We start from the raw sequence: 22,663 nt of genomic DNA on the forward strand, positions 1-22,663 counted from the left end.
GAAACATGTGCTTTCTATTTTCTTTCTCCTCCATCTCAAAATCTAAATAGGGAAGTGCTTGGTGTCAGGTAGCAACAACCCAGGAAAGCAGAGCAATGATGTGGAAAGTTCCTGGGCTTTTGAGTGATACTTGGGAGAAGAACTCTCTAGCCTTCTGTGCTGTCTAGCATGTTTGACCTTAATGTGGGAGAGAGATAAAGCCTCTCTACTGTTAAAGCCTTGTTACTTTTATCTCTGGTGAAGCAACTCAACCCCAGTGCTCTACCTTATACAGAGGTGAGATCCAAAACAAGCATGGGTGATTTTCATTGGCTGCCTAACTCTGTTACGGTATTGTATCAGGAAAAGAAGGGGAATTAATATCCCTCACCTGGGAGTTAATTCCTGGATTGCCCTTCATCACATTTTCTATTTTACATAAAAAATCCAGGGACATGATGAAATCTGGATTAAAAATACAGTATGTGCTCAATGATACAGAAGAAATTACTACTCATTAAAACTCTAGTTTTTGTCAGATTCCCAGGTCTGGCAGCAGATTAGAAGCTACTTCCCTGCAACCTGCTTGAGAAGAGTTTGTGAAGGAAAAAATAGACCCTGTTCCAAAGAGAAAAAGATTTGGAGATTCACAAAGGCATTGGGAGCATAGGTGAAGATAGCTGAAAAGCAGGTACACGGGGAATAGAAGCTAAGCTCGGGACAGCATCAGTTTGCTGTGTTCCCCAGTGGAGGAGGGGAAGCAGAAGGTTCTTAAAAGGTAGCCCAGGCTGCCCTGGGAAGGGAGGCTGGCAGTCCTACCCCCAGCCCCAAAACTACTCAAACAACTCACAGGTTTCAGTGAGGTAGTGATTCCAAAACGAAGTTCAGCAGAGGAGAGGAAGCCCATTCCACTCTGTATGATGCCATGACAGCTGGGTACCATCTAGACAGGGTCCCTATTGTTTATAAACATTTTACCCACGCAGTTTAAGAAAAGGGACCCATCACAAGTCAGGGAGCCTGTATCATTTTGGGAAGTCTTGGAATGATGGGAGAAAGTGTCCAGCTTGCAGACTGCAAAACTAAGTTTGGCTAGCAAAGGACCGTGGTGTGTGGGAAAGGGAAGTTGGTTGTGGAACCAGACACTTTTCTGGTACAGGCTTAATACCAGTGTGAAGCACAGGAAAGTCATGGGGCCATGTGTTCAAATGAAACCTGCATCCCTATTTTCGATGTTTTGAGAGCTCAGCATCCAATTCCTCTCTGTTTCTTGCCCATTAAGCATCTCCCTGTCTTTTAAAATATACTTTCAGGTTCAACTTCTGTTTTGCTACTGGTGTGTGCAGTGGCATGAATATGAAGTCAGAGAATAACCATGGGGAGTCAGAGCCATTCTTTCACTTTTAGGTTCTGGGAATTGAAAGTAAGTCTTTTTTTGGTGTTTTTTTTTTTTTTTGTTGTTGTTGTTTTTCATCATCTTTTTCGAGAAGGCATCTCACTGTGTAACTCTAGCTGTCCTGGAGCTTACTCTGTAGGCCAGGCTGGCCTCATACTCTCAGAAATCCACCTGCCTCTGCCTCCGAGTGCTGAGATGACGGGCATGTGCCACTCTACCCAGCTTCGTACTTCTATATTTCTATTCCTCTTATATTTGCTTATTTTGCTTACAATTTTTCTTATTATTGAAAAATTTTGTTGTTGGTTTTTCTTTTTCTTTAACATTTTTCTAATTCCTTTCTCTTATTCTCTCCACTCTCCCCTTATTTAAGCTTGCTGTTCTATTTTTCCTTTCCCCGTATCCTTCTTTAATCTCATTTAGTATTTCCATATTTATCCTAAATAACATTTACTGTTAGAGAATGCTTAGTATTAGTTTTTAAAATTTTTGTATTATTATTGATATATTAGTGGGTTCTAATTGATTTATGTATATTTCTATATCTTGCATGGTTTTATGCTGCTGTTATTACAGCAGTTTCTTTCCCTCTCTGGGTTGCACCCAGGACTGAGCCTTCAAAAGCAAGCTTCTTAATAAGAATATCCACAGATAAAATGGACAGAAATCTAAGCCAAGAGATGAACAAGCTACAGTCCAGAACAAGAAACAGAAAATGCAAAACAACACAGCTCCTTCAAAAGATCCTATCTCTTCAACTACGAAACTTGAAGATACTGAACTAGGTAAAATATCAGATGATAGTTCTGAAAGTTTACTAGTATAGTGATCAGTGCTCTCAAAGAGGATGTACGTAAAGACACGAATTCAAGGAGATGAAGCCAGGAATGTGAAATCAGCAACTTAGAGAAAAGGTTGACAAATGGAGGACAAAAATCACCAACATATTAAAATCAGCATTGTGAAAGAAATTCTACAAGGAAAATGGGATTTTGAAAAAAATATATAAAAATTAAAAACACAGTGAAGCAAACAAAAAACACACTGGGAAGTATCTCCAATAGATTCTACCAGACAGAGAATGGGAGGTAAGTCAGATAATTACACTGAAATGCCAACAAGAAAAAGAAATTATGACCACACTATCTAGTCACCTGGCAGTCTGTGGGGTGGATGGAGCTGAGATAACAATGAAGAGATAGAAAATCTGTTCAATGAAATTATAGTGAAAAAAGACACAGACATCTAAACACAAGAAGCATGTCGAACCTCAAAGCTGTATGATGGGGGAAGAACTTCTCTATAACACATTATAGTAAAACTATCAAAACTTCATAACAGTTATAGACAAATTATCAAACCAGCAAAGAAATCTTGTAAGGAAACACACACACACACACACACACACACACACACACACACACACACACACACACACCTACAAAGGCAAATATAAAACAAAACAAAAAAACCAGGAAACTCCAGTTGTTTTAACAGCAACCCCGATCCAGGAAAGGGTAGGATGATTCTTTCATGCCTCAAAAGTAACTGTTAACACGGCAATGAAATCTTTTAAAACTGGTGGAGAAATACAGCGAGGAAGAGAAAACGAGGCAGTTTGTAACCATCAAGCCAGCACTGCGAACATCCTTAAAGGAATGCAATACACAGAGGAGAAAGAGTTTCAACCCCAAGAGCACAAGAAAGAATAAATCTCAGGAGAGGAAACGCTCAATAAAAAAGGAGTTGGAGGGAAATCTATCAATTCCAGCACAGTAAAACAGTGAGCTCCTATGCTAGCAGGGGAGAAAAGACAGAAGAAAAAATAATCCAAACAATAAAAACAACCAATGAAATTATAGACATTAACAAACATCTCCCAATATTAATCTTAAATATAAATGACCCCAACTCATTCAGTACAGAGATACATATTAGCTGACTGGATTAAAATGTATGAGTTGTTTAATTTTTTATTGTTTCCCAGAGGCGTACCTCACTAGCAGGGACGCCCACAGGAGTCAAAAGGATGGAAATCAATCCATCAAGCAAATGGAATTTACCAGACTGGGGAGACAGCCTACAGAATGGGCTAAAAATTTATGCTAACTATGCCTCAGGTGTGGGAATAATATATAGAATCTAAAGATTCCATTTGGAAGCTAATGGTTGGTTACCCTAATGATCGTCATGCCAGTGGGCGTCTCTTGCCACGTAGGTTGGTTTTTGATCAAATTTTAGGCCTAAGCTACAGGAGGACGTTATACTTGGTACTGTAAATGTGGTCATGGCTGGGGTCATCGTAGGTCCTTAGAGGGGAGCCTCACTCTGCAGTTTAGTTAAATAGACATGGTGTCAAACTGTTCTCTACACATTTATGTTTAAACCCGTAGATCAGTGATGCTCTCTGCCTTTGCCATAGAGACTTCTGTTCGCAATGAGTGAATGTTAGTGCAGAGATCACCTGACTTTTGAGTGCTCAGGTCTAAATGGGATCAGTTCTCAAAGGCTCTAAGGACATTGTAGAAGAGGGAGAAGGAGGAATCTAAGAGCCAGAGGACGGGAAGTGCTGCCGTAAAGTGTTGTCTTCTGGACATTCCTTAATTGTTTCACTTGAACTACACAAGACTAAGTCCATCAAGTATCCCATCATGGACTGGCAAGGGGGCCAGAAGGTCCTGTCCTCCCAAAGGAGCTAAGTACATTTAAGTGTTGCACAGGGAAGTGGGAGCCGCTCTCCTCAGTCCTGTAGCCAGCAGTTCATTGCACCACTCAGGCAAGGAACTTTTTCTCATGTTTGTGCAGGCAACCGTAATTAGATCCAGTGCATCACACACAAAGAAGACACAGAATGGGAAGCAGACTTGAGAAGAAGGGTTTGGTGGGTGAGGGAGGCAGGAGGGATAGTAGAAGAGACTTTGGTCAAAGGTTTTGTGTGTGTGTGTGTGTGTGTGTGTATGTGTGTGTGTAATGTTTGTATGAAATTGTAAAAAAAATAAGTAAACTGTGAAAGTTTAAAAACTAAAATATTGAAGCCATCTCAACCTCAGTCAAAAGACAAACAGCTATTTGAGGAAAGAGGAGCACTTATATGATACTGCTGGGAATGTAACTACTGCTGTAGTGGTTCTGGAAGTCAATGTGGAGGTCCCTCAAAAACCAAACCTAACCAAACCAAATCAGAACTACCATCTTGCCCAGCTTTCTGACTCCTGGATGTATTCTTGTGGGACTCCAAGCATACCACGAGACATTTGTACACCTGTACTGCCGCCCTGTTCACAAGAGCTAAGAAATGAAGCCAGCATAGATGACGGTCAATGCACAAAGATAGTGTGGGACATACACATAACTGAAGCTTTATTCAAGCATGAAAGTAAATGGTATCATGGCATTCACAGGAAAATTGACAGAGCTAAAAGATCATTTTGGTAAAGCAAAATAATCCAAGACTAAGATAAATGCTCAATGCTTTCTCTCATATGTAAACAACAGATTTGTGTATGCATGTGGGAGCACGTATGCATGTGTCTATGCGTGTGTGTGTGTGTGTGTGTGCATGTAGATCGTAATAGTAAAAACAAAAAGAACCATGAAAAAAGACAGGGAGATCATAAAAGAGCATTGATTGAAGTGGTGGGTGGAACTCATTCGGCATGAAGACAGTGGAGAGAACTATTTGGGGAAAGAAGTGAGACCACCAAGACAGGAACAGAAGAGAGAGGGAGAATTAGGAAGAAAGTACTCAGATACGAACGTCTGAAAATACACAAGGAAACCTGTCACTTTATTTCATAATTTAAAACGTTAAAAAAGTTTTCTGTTTAGAAACCTCCAATTGTCTTTGTTGCTTAAGCTTTGAGAGGAAAGGCTTTCAGAGAAGTGTGCAATGTATCTGCACACGATAATATTGCTTACTTTATTTTACTTATTTACTGAACTAGTTGGCTAGGTAGTTTATAAGAGGAGAACTAAGCAGAATAAAACCAACTCCCAAGAAAAGAGACTAAGTGGGTTATATTTAAGGAACTCAGATTCAGAGATGAGCGAAAAGGTGAAATACAACTTTTAATTAAAAAAAATATCAAAATTGGGACTGGAGAGATGGCTCGGTGGTTAAGAGTACCAGCTGCTCTTCCAGAGGGCCCAAGTTCAATTCCTAGCATCCACACGGTGACCCAAAGCATCTGTAAGTCCAGTCCCAAAATGTCTGATGCCCTCTTTAGACTTCTGGGGGCACTGTATGCATGTGGTGTAGAAACACACATGCAAGCAAAACACTCACACAATATAATGAATAAATAAAATAAATAGAATAAACAAGCAAACAAAATACATAAAAATCTTAAAATGAATAGAAATCAGAACTTCAATGTTTTGAAGACCTTTTATGACCCATTTAGAACCCCATCTTTTCCTATTAATGCCAGGCTTGATGCTTTTGTAGCATACCAGACAGAGCCTTAGTGGGAGATTTTGGCATAGCACTGACTGGTTTAGGCAGTCTGTCTTCTCTGACACTGGGAGAAAGCTCTGGTGTACGGATTTCTGACTGCTTCACTGGAAACCTCCAAAGCTGTAGCAGGCTCAAGGGTCATTCCATCATGAAACCATCTGGATCTTACAAAGTTATTTTTATTCATCTGATTTTCATGAAATGCGGCATATGATCTATGACTTCCTGGAGTATCTGGAAGAGGGTAGGGATTCTAAAATCACTCAGGTTCAGCCTTTTTTTTTAAAATCAATTTGCACATTCAGAATTGTGTTGTGGGATATTTGCACACTGTGTGAAGACGTGTTGCTGTGATGGGTGTGATGAAAAGCTGAACGGCCAATAGCTAGGCGGGAGAGATAGGCGGGACTTCCAGGAAAGAAAGAGGAACTCAGTATAATTCTAGGTATGTGAGAGAGATGCCAATAAGACATATAAAATGAAAGAAAGGTAAAAAAGAAAAAGCCACAAGGCAAAATGTAGATTAATACAAATGGATTCATTAAGCTGCAAGAGCTAGTGGGACAAGCCTCAAGTTAAGGCTGAGAGTTCATAATTAATAACAAGTCTCTGTATTTTTATTTGGGGCTGTCAGTGGAAAAGAAAGATTGAATACATCTGAAGTCCAATGTGAGTGCACATATTTCCACATAGGACCTGAGAGGGCTTAAAAAAAAAAGTCCCAAACATGCAAACAAGGAGTCAGACATTGCTTTCTGGCCTCTCAGGTGGCTGGTGCTTGGCATACAGAGGCACGGCTCCCAGTTGCTGCCCGCTAGAGTCAGCTGCCAGTGCCATGACCCAGAGCTGTGTGCAAAGCTGAGCTGTGGGGTGCCTGGCGTGGCAGTTTAAGATTTGTCATGGGGTCATAGAACGATGCAGGCATGTAGTAAAGCCAGGTCCAGACCCAGAAACCTTCTAAAACTAGTACAGTATGTTTAAACATGTGCTTAGATGCTAAGGAAAGAAAGGAAAATGGGTATAGACAAGCCATAGAAAATAATAAATAGTTTAAAAATAATAAATGTAAAGCCTTTAAAGAAAGAGCAAAGCAATATAAAAGGAAAGAGCCATATAAAGGTGGGAAGTATATACAGGCTGTCTGGATCCTATGGTGCTTTCTTGACTTTTATCTTTTTAACACTAATGTACAAAAAGCAATAGCTACCGAGGGACAATGGATTATGGAAACTGCTGACTTAAACCAACCTATATATTTTAATAAGAACATATTAAATTCAAAATGAAAGTAAAATATATTGTGTTGAGGGAAAGTTTATGGCCTTTTCCCACAGGAAACAAAAAGTTATGGTTCTCTTCAAAATTACTAACGATCAGATTTAATTGGGGGAGACCTCCTGAAAAATCTTGGCTACAGACATGAAAAAAGAAGCCAAGACAGACTACAGGGCAGGTGACGAATATGCTGACCCCTCTGCATGGGAGCAGCTCTGAGACTGGGTGAGCCATGATAAATCTTGTTGGCTACGGAGTCCTTATGACTAGTTATTGCATGCCGCCTTTTCATATGACATGGATGGGAATTTATAATTTGGTTATACAGTCCAAACTGACTTATAAAGTTGGTAGATGCATTTTACCTTCTCCAACATAGAGCAAAAAATTATCCATAACTGACTTGTGCACACTGCACATTCTGTCCTTGTGTTAATGCAGATATATATGTTACCTTTAAAAGTTTAGGTGTTTCAGAAAAAAAGGACCAGACACCAATGAAGAGATGTAGTCAGGTGATCCAGCCCCTCAGAATGCCTCTGTTGCAGTTTCCTCAAAAATCTGCATTCAGAACAGCTTCAAAGCTGCTAGCTGAGATGGTCCAATTTCACAGACTATCCAGCCAAGACTTCAGATAAGCTCAATACTTTCCCATCACACAAAGACTGGACAACAAATGTTAGAGCTAGCTTTCCCAAGACTCGACCATTATCTCAATCTCCTTAGGGCCGCCTAAAGATGCCGTTGCCCCCAGATAGCAGGAAGCAATTTTAATAACATGATGCCCACATTTGCAAGAGGTAGGATGGATGGCCCTTGGTTGTTCAATGGATTATGGATGTTTATCATCATTTAGGGGCATTGGTTACAAATTATTGCTGGTCATGGTCAGGGAAAACATTAAAAAAAAGAATATTGGATTCAAGGATCTCTTTCTGAAAAGAAAAAAAGGGGGATATGGGAGTGATAGGAAAAAGCATAGATTATTGAATCTATTTTTAGACTAAAAAACAATTGCCAGTCTCAATTGGTCCTGCCTCAAAGCAAGGTGCTAGACTTTGTTGGCATCCCATGGGAAGACTTTCCCTCTCTGAGGATGGATGGGGGATGGGTTGTGAGGTGGAGAGTGCAGGAGGAGGGGAAGGAGTGGGAACTGGGGTTGATATGTAAAATGAGAAAAGATAGGGTTTTTTTAAAAAACTAATTTTAAAAAAAAGGTAAACTCCTTCCATTTTATTTAGACAAAGGGGAAATGTGGGATATTTGTACACCGTGTTAAGATGTGTTGCTGTGATTGCTGTAATAAAAAGCTGAATGGCCAATAGCTAGGCAGGAGAGCTAGACAGAACTTTCAGGAAAAAAACTTGGGATAATTCTAGGATGTGAGAGAGATGCCAATGAGACAAGGAGGGAGTCAGACATACAGAATGAAAGAAAAGTAAAAAAAAAAAAAAACACGAGGCGAAATGTAGATGAATGTAAATGGATTAATTTAAGTTATAAGAACTAGTAGGTACAGCCTAAACTGAAGCCAAGCTTTCAGAGTTAATAATAAGTCTCTGGGTTATTATTTGGGGCTGGTGGTAGAAAAGAAAACCCAACAAAGTGACAAGAGCTCATTCCTAGTCTAAATACCAAAATTACAAATACATAGGAGTGTCCCTTATGAAAGAAAATTCTATGGCAAAGGGAACAAATTGGGCTGTGGGATGAGGCCAGGAGAGTAGCCCTCCAACCTGTGAGTGGAGCCATCTAACTCCAAACTGTGGTCTCAGTGTGTGTGCGTTTTACTTTTCCTCTGTTTCTAGGACCTCTTTTCTGAGCCTTAACCACCTGGTGGGAGCCGCTTACCTGAAAGGTAGCTTCTGAGGAAGCTTCCGGCTTCCAGACACTTTTCTCACTGTGCCTCAGCAGCATACCATGTTGGAGGAGTAGATGCACCAAGTGACTTGGACACATATCCATTTTACAGTGGATCCCCCCCTGGCCTAGATTCAGTGAATTTTAAGCTATGGCTCTGGGATCCGTATAGAAAGCCCACTTCCCTGTGCAGTCATCCACTTAATCAGGTAGACTTGCCTCTTCCCTTCTCGTGCAACTCCCAAAGACCCACTCAGTTTATTATGCCCTACAGAGAAGGGGACAGACACTTGTTTCTGACATTTGAATAGGTTTTTCTTCACTTGAGAAAGAACCACAGTGACTCAGTAAGCGAAAGGTGATGAGCAAGATGTCAGCTGGAAAGGGGGTGTTTTACCTAAGGTGCCCATGACTACAAATCAAAGGCCAGCACGTGAGTTTAAAACCTGTGCCTTCCGTTGAAGAGGAGAAAGAAATGGCATTTCATGCTTTTGTTAAGGTAGCAGGTGAAGATACAATGAAAAAACACTGGGAAGTCATTTGCAACGTGTGGGTTACTACTAGAAATCATTTTAATTGTCGCCAATATATGGGATAAATTCCACTGTTAAGTTTTGCTTTAATTTTTTTTTAATCCCATGAGGGCAAAATTTTATTCTCAAAAGATAAACAATTACAATAGCTTTACAGAGGTTAGTTGAGATATTTCTAGAAGCCCCTAGAAAGTGGTTAGCATTTACTAACTAGCCCATTGAGGGGGATGGTCCCTGGAGAAGCCAAGAGAATCTTATTAGTGAGCTTGCATCTGTGTTCACAGCTATTCTTAGAAGACAGTGTTGGCATTTTTCAAACCCCAGTGAGAAAATCCTTAAAATATTAGCATTCAGAACTCAGCAACTGAAGAGATGCAGTAGGCAGGAATGGGAACTGGAAGCCCGGATCATGGGGGAAGACCAATTAGCATGATAAAAATAAGGCAACCACTGTGCATGAGGATTCTAAATTCCAAGAGTATTTAAAACAATTTGAGGATAAAATATAATGAAGAATCTGATTTTTAGAAATCTAGTGAGATTTTATTTATTTACTATGATTTGGGGGCATCTCAAGGGGAAGTATTTTTTAAAAGCAATTTTCTTGGCTTTTGTGTATTTTCATGAAGACAGAAACATAGATGTGTTTTTCAAATGTCGCTCCTTAACCTGTAAAATTCATATTCTTTTAAAATTAAGTCTCCTTTTGAAGTGTGAAAGATCTTTTTCTTATTTTTTTCTTTGTCCGATGATTATTAGAAAACAAAAGAAGACACCATTCCCTGCTGGTTTACTAGTTCGGAAGGCACAGGAACCGCAATAGAAGAGAACAAGAGTGAGTTCCCCGGGGGCTTCAGAGCTCACCAGACTGGATGCAGGAGGCTGGTAGCACCTGTGGCAGGACCCGGCTCTCCGCCAACCTCACCAAAGCTTAACACAAAGACTCCACTCACCACAGGCGACGGGGAGAGCGCGATGTTGCCTATCGAAGCCTTCAGCTCATCCACCGTGGCAGCGTTCTTAAGGACGTCCTTCGACTGCAATGGCTTAATCTTGATGTTGAACTTCTTGTGTGATTCTTCTTCCTCTTCAGATTCACTTGAAGAATAAAAGTGCTTTCCTTTGGTAGGTAGAACACAGTTAAGGAGACTTCGCTCTTTCTTCTGCTGAGAGGTATTGGTGAGGACAAGACAAGAATGGCTACAGGTAGACACAGCCAAAGGAACCTCAGATGGCAGGAAACCAAAGCAAAACAGAATCAAAGGAGGAAAAGGTTAGGGTTATTCACAAACCTGACCAAGGACCATGGACTCTGAGGAGTACTGGTCAAGATCCTACATTTTCTTTCTCTTTCTTTTTTCTTTCTTTCTTTCTTTCTTTCTTTCTTTCTTTCTTTCTTTCTTTCTTTCTTTCTTTCTCTCTCTCTTTCTCTCTTCCTTCCTTCCTTCCTTCCTTCCTTCCTTCCTTTCTCTTTCTTTCCTTTCTTCCTTTCTCTCTCTCTTTCCTTTCCTTCTTTTCTTTCTCTTTCCTTCCTTCCTTCCTTCCTTCCTTCCTTTTTTCTTTCTTTCTCTCTTTTTCTTTCTTTCCTTCCTTCCTTTCTTTTTTCTTTTCTTTCCTTCCTTCCTTCCTTTCCTCCCTTCCTCCCTCACTCTCCTTTTTTTCTTCTCTCTCTCTCTCTCTCTCTCTCTCTCTCTCTCTCTCCTTCATTCTTTTATTTTCTTTTTCTTTTTTTGTGACAGGTGAACATTGTGCCTCACACCCAGAGCACAGACAGGAACTCATAAACTTCCTTGTCTCCACACACTGGAAGGCTACTTTAAGGGGCACCAATAGAGAGTCTTAAGTACTTTGAAGTTGGCCAGAGTAAGACAAGGCTGCTTGAGCCTTTCAGGGGAGTGTCGGATGGAGAGGACAGTAAAGCTCTTTGCCATTCACTGTAAATGACACTGTCATATTCGGGTTCAGCAGACAAGCCAGGGTCACAAGTGTGCGGCCTGCTTTACTGCACATTTTCCTCTATCCCGTCACTTTCTCTCTGTTTCTTGACCAGATCACAGCATGTGCATGCTCATTAGCCACTCAGGCTGGCCTATAGGCTAGTCAGTCACCTGTGAGGCTAAGAATAGTAGCTTTGGTTATTTCATTACCTTTGTGAGACCTGAATTTAGCTTCCTGGTTCCTGAGACAATATAAATTAAAAAATTTTAAAAAGAAAGGATATAGCCTGGTTCTTCAGGTCTGATGCTGTAACCTTCTTCATCCAGCTCAGGAGAGTTCTGTAAGACACAAATGCACATACATAAATATGTAAATACACATACACATACATACATGTAACAGTAATAGTAAAAGAATAATTGAGAGGAAGTTGGGGGCACATGAAAGGCTGGAGGCCGGAGAGACAAGGGTGAACATGATGTAAATACAGTACTCCTGTTTCAAATTTCCAAATAAAAATGTTAAAAATGCATGTTAGGTGGTTATTTTCCTCAAATGATGGAGAAATTGTTTTCCTTCTAGAATATTCTACTTAAGAATATAGACAAGTCTCTTATTTTAAGGGGCTGAGGATTTAGCTCTTGGAAGTGAATGCTAGGCAGTCTACGTTTAAATCTTTCTCCAAGGACATTGGAAGGACCTCAATCTGCTGTCGGCAAAAGAAAGTATTTCCAGTGTGTGTATCAGGTCTTCCCTAAGCCACAGACTGTGCCAAGCAACGTGGGCTATTGAAATGCAAACTGTTTGCCCTCAGAAAAATAAAAACATTCTCCGAGGCAAAAATTATAAAGGAAAATAGCACAAGATAGCAATGTTAGGTGTTAAAAATGAGGGGACAGTTAGCTTAGTTTATAAGAAAAAGGGGGGCTACTCGAGCCTTTCAGTGCAGATAGAGATGCAGGTGGGGGTCTCTCCACGGCGGTGAGAAGAGCCTGGGGTGAGATACCATGGCAGGAACAGACATTGTGTGACTCAGGAGACAAAGGCTACAGTAACAAGGATGATGGCTATACCGTGGGGGTGGGGCTGGTGTCTGGGCAACAGTGACTGTGTGCTAGGGTGGGGGTTTAGTCTTGCTAGGGCTACTGAAGTTTCTTACAGTGGAACACGCTGGGGACAGACTGCTAAGGCAATTGGAGTCAGGAGAAAGGATGACTCATTTAAAATATGTGTATCAACTCAGGCACGATTGCTAAGGCTGTGTGTGCCTCGAGTTTTGGTGGTGGAATGGATGAACCAAGGCCATTTGGAGGGACTGACGACTTGGTGACAGGAGGAGAAAGAGGAGGGAAGTTTCCAGAAGAGCTAAAGTTCCTACCTCCGGCCCTGGGAGACAGACTGCTAGATGAATCTAACAGCAAAAAGCGAACTCTTAGGGGAGAAGTTGGAAAAGAAAAACAAACAAACAGAAAACAAAACAGAGCAACAGCGGGCGTAGTAAGGTCATATTTCACGTCTTAGCTCCTATTATTAACGTGTGACACAGTCTCATTGAGGGACATAACTCCATATGGCAATACTGAGCTCAATAACTTGAAAGTAAACTGAGCACCATCAGATAGCGTGTCCGCATCAGTCTGACTCGGTCCTTGACTCCGTGTGGTTTTAGACTGTATCCTCAGCCAAGACGAAGGAAGGACAGTGTGGGCTACCCTGCTAAGGATGGGATGGGGCGGAGCACTGTGAGCTCTCTGAGGCAAAAATGCCTTACACTGTATACATATTCTGTATGATCAGAAATCTGCGGGTCATCCAGGCTGAATGACCTGACCGCTCTGCGGTGGTTAGTGAGGTGTACGGGAATGGTGCAAGGAATTATGGGGGAACTTTAGATCGCAGCCGGGATCTACCTCCACTCCCTGAGAATCAACCGACTATCACGTGACCTGGGCAAAGTTTATACCCTATAGCTGTCAGCACGTGATCCAGGCTTAGCAGTTAACTTACTAGCCTCCACATTCAAAGCTGCTTACAAAGAGAATCACCTAGATTTGACCCGAGAAAAGGTATTTTTGGATACAGCTGTGGGCTTGGTACGTTCCTGGGATGTGCAAGCAATTAGCCCAGGTTCTCACAACAGCAGCACCAGACAGGTGCTGCATTGACTATTATGGGTCACATAACAGCGAGTACCTAGAGGGCCAGGTCTCGAAGCCAGGTTTGATAGATTTTAGTGCTGTGAAACTCACTGCATCCTAAACACGGCAGACACTTCCAAACGAAATGTAGTTTTACACGTATTTCTATGTCCTCTTGTGTATCTAAGTGCATACAATGTATCAATTCATTCCAGTGGTTGTAAACATGCTCATACTTACATATCTTTCCCAATCAATTTCCGCATAAAATCCATTTGGTGCCCCATTGCTTTTTTTCTGTAATAAATTTGAAAATAAATTTAGAAGGGAAATATTTGAATGAAACAAACAAAACAAAACAAAACTGACACCACAGGAGAAAATCACCTAAGTCTTATCTGGACTTAGAATGAGCTATCAAAATCCAGCACTGGAAAGACAGGTTGGAGCATCCTATGGTAAAAAGCGCATCGGTGTAACTGGGTGGTGAGGCAGTTGCCATGCGCTGAATGAGAAGCCTCTGTGCGTATTTCACAAGACTGCAAACCAGGCGTGGGGGCACGCATAGGTAGCCGTCCAGATTTTACCCGTGACGGACTTGGAGGGTTTACATGGTGATTGAATTTTCTAGATCTTGAGAATTAAAATCATACATAGGAATTTTAAAGGGAAACCTTTGACATCTGTGTTGCTGACATATAAATAATTCAGACATACCTGAGCATTCAGCCGAGTCAGTAATTACTTTTTTTTTTTTTTTTACCACTGACTCAATTGATAAAATATAAATGGAATCGTCTTTAGATTAGCTCATTCAGCTCCTGGTCACTGGAAATCATGCTGCTATTCTTCCCAAGTGACGCCTCTTAGCAGATTATGAAAACAGAATTTGAAGATTAATGGGCCTTCTCTTTTCGTGTGTCCTGCGCCTCCACTAACACACGCTATTGCAAGAAGATAGGAAATCAGCATGGCTCTGCTTCTTATCTGAGTTTTATTTTGGCTCACAGTAGAATTGTGACATAGGAACACAAGTACTTGACTGAGGATATGTTGCCCTCTGGGAGGATATTAGTAAGCGTCTCTATTTTGTTGGACAAAAGAACAAATGAGGTTCGCGACGAAAGGTCGACTCAACAACATTCTTGCACTTAGCACACAAAATGACACCATGTCATCGAGCAGACTTCGGAACCACACGTCTGGTGAGCCATAGGGTTGGAGGACAGGGCCTTTCATTTTGCAATCCCAAGCAAGGCCACTTGCATTACAGTGTAGCCGGCAATCCAAGTTGACAAACAGGAGGGGGCTCTTCGCATATGCACAGAGGATTAATAGAAAACCCAGAACCATCAATATCCATTAACACTTACGGAATGTTGCCTGGGTATTCTAAGAACAGGCCATGGCTCAGTGGGGGGCATAGTTCATGAGGCATAAGTGATGTGTTTTCCCTTACTGCTGAATATCACTGCAACCAGGAACGTGGGGCCTATGCTGATCAAATCATTTCCCCATTTTTTACAAAGATGACTTATATGCAGGCATCATTTTGGTCTTCCCACAGGACTGCCTTCACGAGGTTTGAGCTTCAGTGGCAGTCTGCACAGTATGTCAAAGGCCTCTCAAGCCTGTCTCACGAGCTCTGCCTGTGTGCATTACAATGCTACTGTTGAGAACATGGTCAACTTAATGTGTCAATAATCTTTCCTGCCTCCTGTTTTTATAGATGTACTTCCTGCTTCACTAATCGGTCTGTGTACTGCAAGATGCTTCAACTCCTGAGAAAGCATATATAACCAAGTTCAACAGAAAATCTGACTTATAATAATAGGGAATCAAATAAACTAAACTGACTCCAGAGACACAAACCCATGGCTATTGTTACCAGTGTAACAATGCCATCAATCTGCTTTCTAGTTTCTAAATTCCTCCATACAAAGTATTGTTATTATAAACTCGAAGAAATTAGGTAAATGAATGAATTCACGGTTTGTCTAGTTCTACAGCTTTCTTCTCTGATAATACTCTCTGTAGTTAAAGTTCCTCAAATTCAAGATATTCTACATGTTCAGATAAATATATAAATATATATACATATATATGTATGTGTTAGTATAGATATATTTTTTTCTTGACAACATATATCCAACACTTGCATAAAGAATATACTAAATTTCTATATTTGGGTCTAGTAAACATTTCCTTGTTTCTATGGACACCAATGGAAGATTGAAACAAAGGAAAAGAAAACCCTAAAAAAATTGTTTATTTTATGACAAGCATTTTAAAAACAAATACTTAATTCAAACAACAGATTGTAACAATACATTCTTTTCATCAGATACTTAGCACTCCAGACACACTCACACACACATACACATACCACAAACACACGAGCATGCATGTACACACATGTACCCATGAAACTCTATTAGAGAGACTGGCGATTCGTTCTCCTTCATGCTCATTTACTCTAACAAATACCTTTTGTTTCACATGTGAACTCGACCACGTTAAAGGTCAGCCAGGTTTTAACGGGGACTCTTCTGGTTAAGCACAAGGGGAAGTCATTCTTGTCTTTAGAGACTGAACAAGGCACAGCTCAGAGCTGGTGGCTGTCCCAGTTTTCAACAGAAGACTTTAAAGCAGGGAGGGACGTGGTGAGGACACACTGGACAGCGGGACCTAAGGCTGCAGTGAGCCCCAGCTTCCACGGAAACCTAAACACTGATTATTTTTACTTCGTGGAATCTGAGTGATATACTTTCCCCCCAATGTTTCTCTTTTCTAAAATTCTATATCTATCTAGTATAACTTTTATAACCTGAATTTTTGTACTGGACGGACACTCATGGGGAGGTGATCTTGTTTTAATAGGCATTTTACTTTATCTTACCACCTTCAGATAACGCGGTGAGCTAGCTCGGCAGTTCTCACCCTGTGGGTCCCCGACCCATGTAGTGGGATCAAACAACTCTTTCACAGGGGCCCCATATCAGATATCCTGCATATCAGATATTTACATTATGATTCACAACAGTAGCAAAATTACAGTTATGAAGTAGCAAAATAATTTTTATGATTGGGGGGGGGGTCACCATTACATGAGGAACTGTATTAAAGCGTCACAGCCTTAGGAAGGCTGAGAACCACTGAGCTAGATCAATGTTTGCAATCATGATTTTTCTCAGTTACACAGTTCTATGTTTCCACTGGGAATGGCCCTGTTTTATGTGAGGTCAGTTTACAGCTACACAATGATCTTAAAAATATGTGATGTACTGTCAAAATATTATCTTCTCTTCTCCTAAGTAGATGTAAATCACTTTGGAAACAATCTTACAAGACAGCACTGGCCACTGGAACACCCTGTAAAGAGGAAAACACCCTCTGGGTTGCTCCGTTCACAGCTACTAAATAGGAGTGGCTAGTCAATATTTGAAACCAAGTGAGACCAAGGGGCTGAATTTTAGTTAAAAAGCTTTCGAGAGCTCCATAGTTGGAGTTAATGCAAAGTCTGACCCAAAATCAGCATCCTTGACTCTAGATTTCTTGGTTAAGATTACCAGTTTCCACAAGGGACGGCCCTGCCAAACTCCTGATATTATTGCTAAAGATGGTACTTAACTTTACCAAGATCAATCCAACTCAAATTTCATGTTGACAATTATATTACAATCAAAGTCATCTTTACAAACAACAAATTCTTTTAAAAACCTGAGACACTGAAATCCCTGTCCTTTGTCTAAGACAAAAGACGATGCAAGTCTTTAGGCTTGCTCTTTCTTTAAAAGAGAAGCTAGACATCAATCCGCACATGAAGTCGTTAGGGTTGATTTGAAACCCACGCCTGGGTAGTAATTTGCAGTTACCTTGCTGAATAAGTAGTGCTATCGGGCTTTCCAGATTCGAGGTGGGGATTTTACTCACTGTTTCTACAACCCCTCGGAAATTTTAAACTAAAATCTGTGTCCTTACCGACGCTTTCTTGCCTCCTTCCCGCGCACACTCTGCTTTGCTATGGTAGGGTGGCTCGTGTGGGCTGGGCTGCTGGAATTGATTGTGTTCATGTAGAAAAAAGTTGTTAAAGGATATCTGTTTCTTCTTCAAGACATATATAAAGAATCACATGGAGTCAGCAAACATATCACAGTCGAGACAACCTCTAGACCAAATTGTGCAGCCTGCCCAGCATGGCAGGGCTCTGTAAGCAAAGAGCAGACTTTGGGGCCCCCTAAAGGAGGCTCTATTCAGCAAGCCACTTTGGCTAAGCCAAGAGAGGAAGGGAGATGCTGGGAGAGGGCCAGGGCACCAGGGGCCATTTGGGTCCTCGTTCAGAGGGCACTTAGCCTACGAATACAGAACAGACACCTAGACGATACGGAAAGGGACTGGGCCATTTCTGATTGCATCGCTAATCTACAAATGGAACACGTAGCTCCTCTCTTTTCCTCCTGTTGAAGCCTTCTGAAAGGCCAACAGAGACCCACAGGGCACATAGAGGACAGTTCCAGACCCGTGTCCTTTCCTGTCTGCATGTTTAGAGACGAGCAGAACAGCTCTCACAGCCTGGGACTCTGACCCTGGTACCCCAGCGTATTTGTGGAGAATCGGAACTGTTTCAGGAAAGTTCAGGTCTGCCCTGGACCAATTAGAGTTTGTCTCTGGGTTAGAATGGGTTCTCGCACACAGTTACCTGAGGTCTAGACATTGTGACAAACAGGTCTGCCCATGATGGATGGGTGTACATTTAGCCGGTGAGTAGCAAAACACATCCACCTTCATACCATGCAGCCCGGCCATGCAGCCTCATCAGTGATGGGCTCCATCAGGCGCCGAGGAACTGAAATTAAGTATCGCTACATTGAAGTGTTGGCACGGACTTTTTGGGTACCAACTTCTTTATAGCTGACAGCACCAGTAGCTTGTAGATTCACATGAGTGAAAGTATCAACACAAACCCTGGGCCTCGAAATGGCAGGCAGTGGCTTGCAAGGGGCCTCACACAGATCCAAGTGGTTTCAGTCCATAGATCCAAGGTTTTTTTTTTTTTTAAAAAAAAAACTCATTTTGAGTTCAGAAAAAAATTCAGGCTGAGATGCCTACAGACCAATAACAGAGATATTCACTTAGCCCACAGCATTGGGCTTCAGAATTTGGTGACCAAGTGTTTGGGAGAAATTTGAACATTTTCCAAAGAACTTGCCTCTGACTAATAATTTCCATTTTTTCACTGTTGAGAAAATGCACTTATTTTGAATTGAATGTGGCCTTTTTCCAGAATAGGTCTTGTGTTATTTCTGGAAGAAATGAAATTAAGTAATTCCTCTTTCTTCTCAACACATATTTATGGCATTTCTAACTAACAATGGGGAGGACACAGCTGATAATTAAGGGATTTTTACAGGACTTGGGATGGCTCGAGGAAGGCTCGAGGAGACCTGAATGGCATTGGGCCCATGCCTGCAGCGAACTGTACATGGTCGTCTTCAACATCAGGTACCATGGTACAGAATCCAGTAGATGTGTAAGCTGAGGCTCCTCAGAAGAGCAGAGACCAGAGAGGTCGCAACAGGGCCTCAGAGACAATGAGCAGGGGGTCGGAGAAAGAAAAAAAAAGACAAGACAGAGAGAGTGGGAGAATGAGAGAAGCCAGGAGTAGCGTCCAGGAAGGGCCGAGGAGATGACGGAGCCTGGTGAAGGTGTGGACAGAAAGACAGAAGGACCCGGGGAGAGGACCCAGCCAGAAGCAAAGAGAAGACACAGAAGCAGAGAGTACCTGAGACAGAGTTAAGGAGAGGGCTCTGAGCCAGAAGCAAGAGGTGAGGAGAAGCTGGGTCTTCTGGGCCTTTTTGTTCCCCTGCTGGATAGAGCCTGGATTATAGAGGGCCCCAAAGTCTGACCAATTTCATTCTACGTTTTCAGAAGCATTTCATAGCGAGAATCACATGAACGCAAAAGGTACCCCAAAGCCGAAACCTTCTAAGTCAAGTGCGGGAGAAAAAACTCCCGCTGTGGCTGCAATTAGCGCCCCAGTAGGTACACTGCATACGGAACAGTTTTTCAAAATATATATTTTTAACCGCGGGTTTATTTTAGTTCTCACTCTGGCCCAGGGAGCTTAATGTGTGTCCATTCCCTCTCGATGACAGCTGTTGTTTAGAACCTTCTGAATAGGCAGCTGGTTAGATGGGAAGGGAAAGTCGTTTCAGAAGCCAGGGTAGACTCGGACGTGGACCATTCCGAGCTGGCATACCCTGGACCTCTTTAAAAACCAAAACATCTGGCAGCCAGCTTGGAGACACTTCCTGCTAAATTGAAACCCAGTGGGTGCATTTTTTTTTCTCCTCCAGGCGGTAAATTTCAGGCACACGGAGTTTCAAGACCACTCCCTATTTCTGAATTTAATATAGAAAATGTATTTGCAGCCCAGCTCCTCAAGGGGAAAGTTTTATTGGGAAGCAGTTCTTCTACAACGGTGGTGCCACTGGAGAACTTTCTCCCGTAAAGAGGTTTATATCACTGAGCTGGAGATGAAACAGCAGCCAGTGAGTGCAGCCCCTGTCGTGGCTCTCTGGCTTTGGATCTGTCATCTCTGCGGCTAGTCTGCTTGTGGGCTCTGGCGCTGGGTTTTAGGTAAGCGCAATTGATAAAGTCTAACTGGATGAGGACCACACTGATTTCTCATGTATGCTTACTAGAGAGAATGAACATAGTTGGGCTTTGGAGAAGTCCTGCAAGGGAGAGGGCAGGAGGGAGGAAAGAGGAGGCGGGAGAAACTGGCCTTTGGGATACTTAAGTATAGCATATACTGAGGTGAGAACCTGCTGAAAATGGTCATTGAAATACTTACCATCCCATCTCGATCCGGGGAGCCTCTGTAACAGAAAAGAAATGGATAGCTATTACAAAAACGAACCATTCCTGCTGCAGTGACGACAGAACCACAGTAAGAACTCTTAGCCCTTGTCTTCCGCCGCCCTGTGTTCCCTCTGCAGTAAACCCAGAGGACGAAACAAAAACTACCAAGCTTAGCGACCTCTGAGTGTGGGGTAGGCACAGGTGTGTCAGAGGGAAACCCTCATCCAGAACTGAACTCCAAAGGCACAAACTGGCAGTGCCGGGCCATGGTCCACTTATCTCATAAGAGTCTGGTCCATCCATTCTTTTTTGAAAGATTTATTTTATTTACGTGCATACCTGCGTGGGGGCATGTGCAAATGTGAACACAGGTGCCCATAGGCCCATAGAGGCCAGAGAGAGGGTCAGGTTCCCAGGAACTGGAGTTACAGACAGTTGTAAGCCACCTGACATTAGTGCTGGGACTGAATTTAGTCCTCTGCAAGAGCATACTCAGCTGCCGAGGCAACTTTCCAATTTCCTCGGCCATTCTTGCTGGCTCCACTTAGAGGATCAATATATATATATATATATACACAGACAGATGTATACTCCTTTAGCTATGATCCTGATGTCTTTTATGAGGTAAAGCTTTTTTTTCCCCTGGTAGTTTTCAACCAGTTTGAGAACCTGTATCTTCTGTACTTCTGTATTATCTTTCAGTGATAGGACAGGAGGTGGAGGTGGAAATTGTGCTAAGTGGTGCCCTCTGCTGCTGAATCCCAGAACAGCGGTTCTATGGTGGTGCCATGCTAGGGTGCTCTGAGAGAAAGGGTTTCAAAGTGAGGGGCATCTGGAGGTTCAGACGTCACCATGTCCACGTTTTGTCACATTGGGCTCCTTATCTAACCTGATTAGCACAAAAAGTGAACAAGTACTAGTTTGTGGCAGCTGCCAAGAATTCAAAAGTGCTGATCCTCATTCACGGACATTTCTCCACCGGGAGCACAAACTGTCAGCTCACAGCTACACTGCATGCTAGAACAGTGTAAGCAAGTTGTTTTTGTTACAGCAGAACACAGGACTAACTAAGTGAGGAGAGGTGAAGTGGTTTGAATGAGATGTCTCCCCATAGGCTCGGGTGTTTGAATACTTAGTGGAGCCCTTGGGGTAGGTTTAGGAGATGTTCTTGCCAAAGGAAGCTCGTCACTGAGGGCGGGGCTTTGAGGTGTACACCCTCCCCAGCGCTTTCTCTGTCTCTTAGCTTTTTGTTCAAGATGTAAACCCACAGTTTCCTGCTCCTGCCACCTTTGCTTTGCCTTCACGAACACTAACTCTTGGAAACCACAGCTCTTTTGCAAGTTGCCTTGGTCACGGCAGTTTTTGAAAAGTCACTAAGGCAGAGGGGGAAGCCAGAGGGTAGCCACTGTTACTTGGGAGCATGGCTTTAATTTACAGTAAGGAACTTAAAAGTTACACGATTAGGAAGAACTAAAAGATTTGATCTTGTTTTGTTCTGAGAGATTTATTTATTTTTATTTTATGTATAGAAGCATTTTGGTTCCATGTGCACGCCTAGTGCCTGTGGAAGGCAGATGATGGTTTTGAATCCCTTCGAACTGGAGTTTCAGATGGTCATGAATCTCCATGTGGGTGCTGGGAACCGAACCTGGGTCCTCTGGAAAAAACAGTCAGTGCTCTTAACTGCTGAGCCTTCTCTCCAGCCCTGGCCAGGCAAGTTGATGCTATTTACAGTAACGTCATTACTGAGCAATGTTTAGAAATTCCTGTCATACTGTGGGTAATTCTCTGGTGTGTTGGATTATTAGGTGTCCTTTTCTTTCTCTCCTGTTGGGATTAGGGGCTTGCTGGTTTCCTGGATAGGGGTGGTGAAGGAGTCCTCTTCCCTCTACTTCTATGCTCAACTTTATTCTTTCCTGTCCCCCTGGGGTTGGGACTATCTTTCCTCACCCTTTGCATTACAGTGCTTTGAGCTTCTTCTTCGGTGCTGGCATAGATGTCATGAATTGCCTTAGTGGGGCTGGTCTTCAAATGTCCTTACTTCCCCATCGGTTTTAGAAGGATGCTTTGCTCGATATAGCAGTCTCGTTGGCAGTGATTTACTTTTGGGATTTGAAACTATCATTCCATGCTTCCCTGGTTTTTAAAATGTCACTGGCTGATGAGAGAACCAGTGTGAGAGTTTGCTGTGTTTGCCTTGTAGGGGTTGTAGATTATATATATA

General features: G+C 42.2%; 1 protein-coding gene across 10 annotated transcripts in view; it reads right to left on the bottom strand.

Annotated features, from left to right (window-relative positions):
• Positions 1–22,663, bottom strand: part of Sgip1 (SH3GL interacting endocytic adaptor 1) — a 195,205-nt gene that overhangs the window by 82,788 nt on the left and 89,754 nt on the right. For 7 of the 10 annotated variants that reach the window (XM_050136053.1, XM_050136052.1, XM_050136051.1 and 4 more), the window contains exons 4-8: positions 20,432–20,456; positions 17,557–17,628; positions 13,816–13,872; positions 11,721–11,775; positions 10,453–10,628 (exon numbers count right to left, since the gene is read on the bottom strand). In XM_050136053.1, the coding sequence (XP_049992010.1) occupies positions 10,453–10,628; positions 11,721–11,775; positions 13,816–13,872; positions 17,557–17,628; positions 20,432–20,456 (385 nt within the window). The remainder of the gene's footprint in view (positions 1–10,452; positions 10,629–11,720; positions 11,776–13,815; positions 13,873–17,556; positions 17,629–20,431; positions 20,457–22,663) is intronic. The other 3 variants (XM_050136056.1, XM_050136055.1, XM_050136048.1) reach the window with 1 other exon arrangement.

Source organism: Alexandromys fortis, unplaced genomic scaffold, assembly GCF_014885135.2.
Source record: "Alexandromys fortis isolate MF-2015 unplaced genomic scaffold, M_Fortis_MF-2015_v1.1 scaffold_13, whole genome shotgun sequence".
NCBI classification, from domain to species: Eukaryota; Metazoa; Chordata; class Mammalia; order Rodentia; family Cricetidae; genus Alexandromys; species Alexandromys fortis.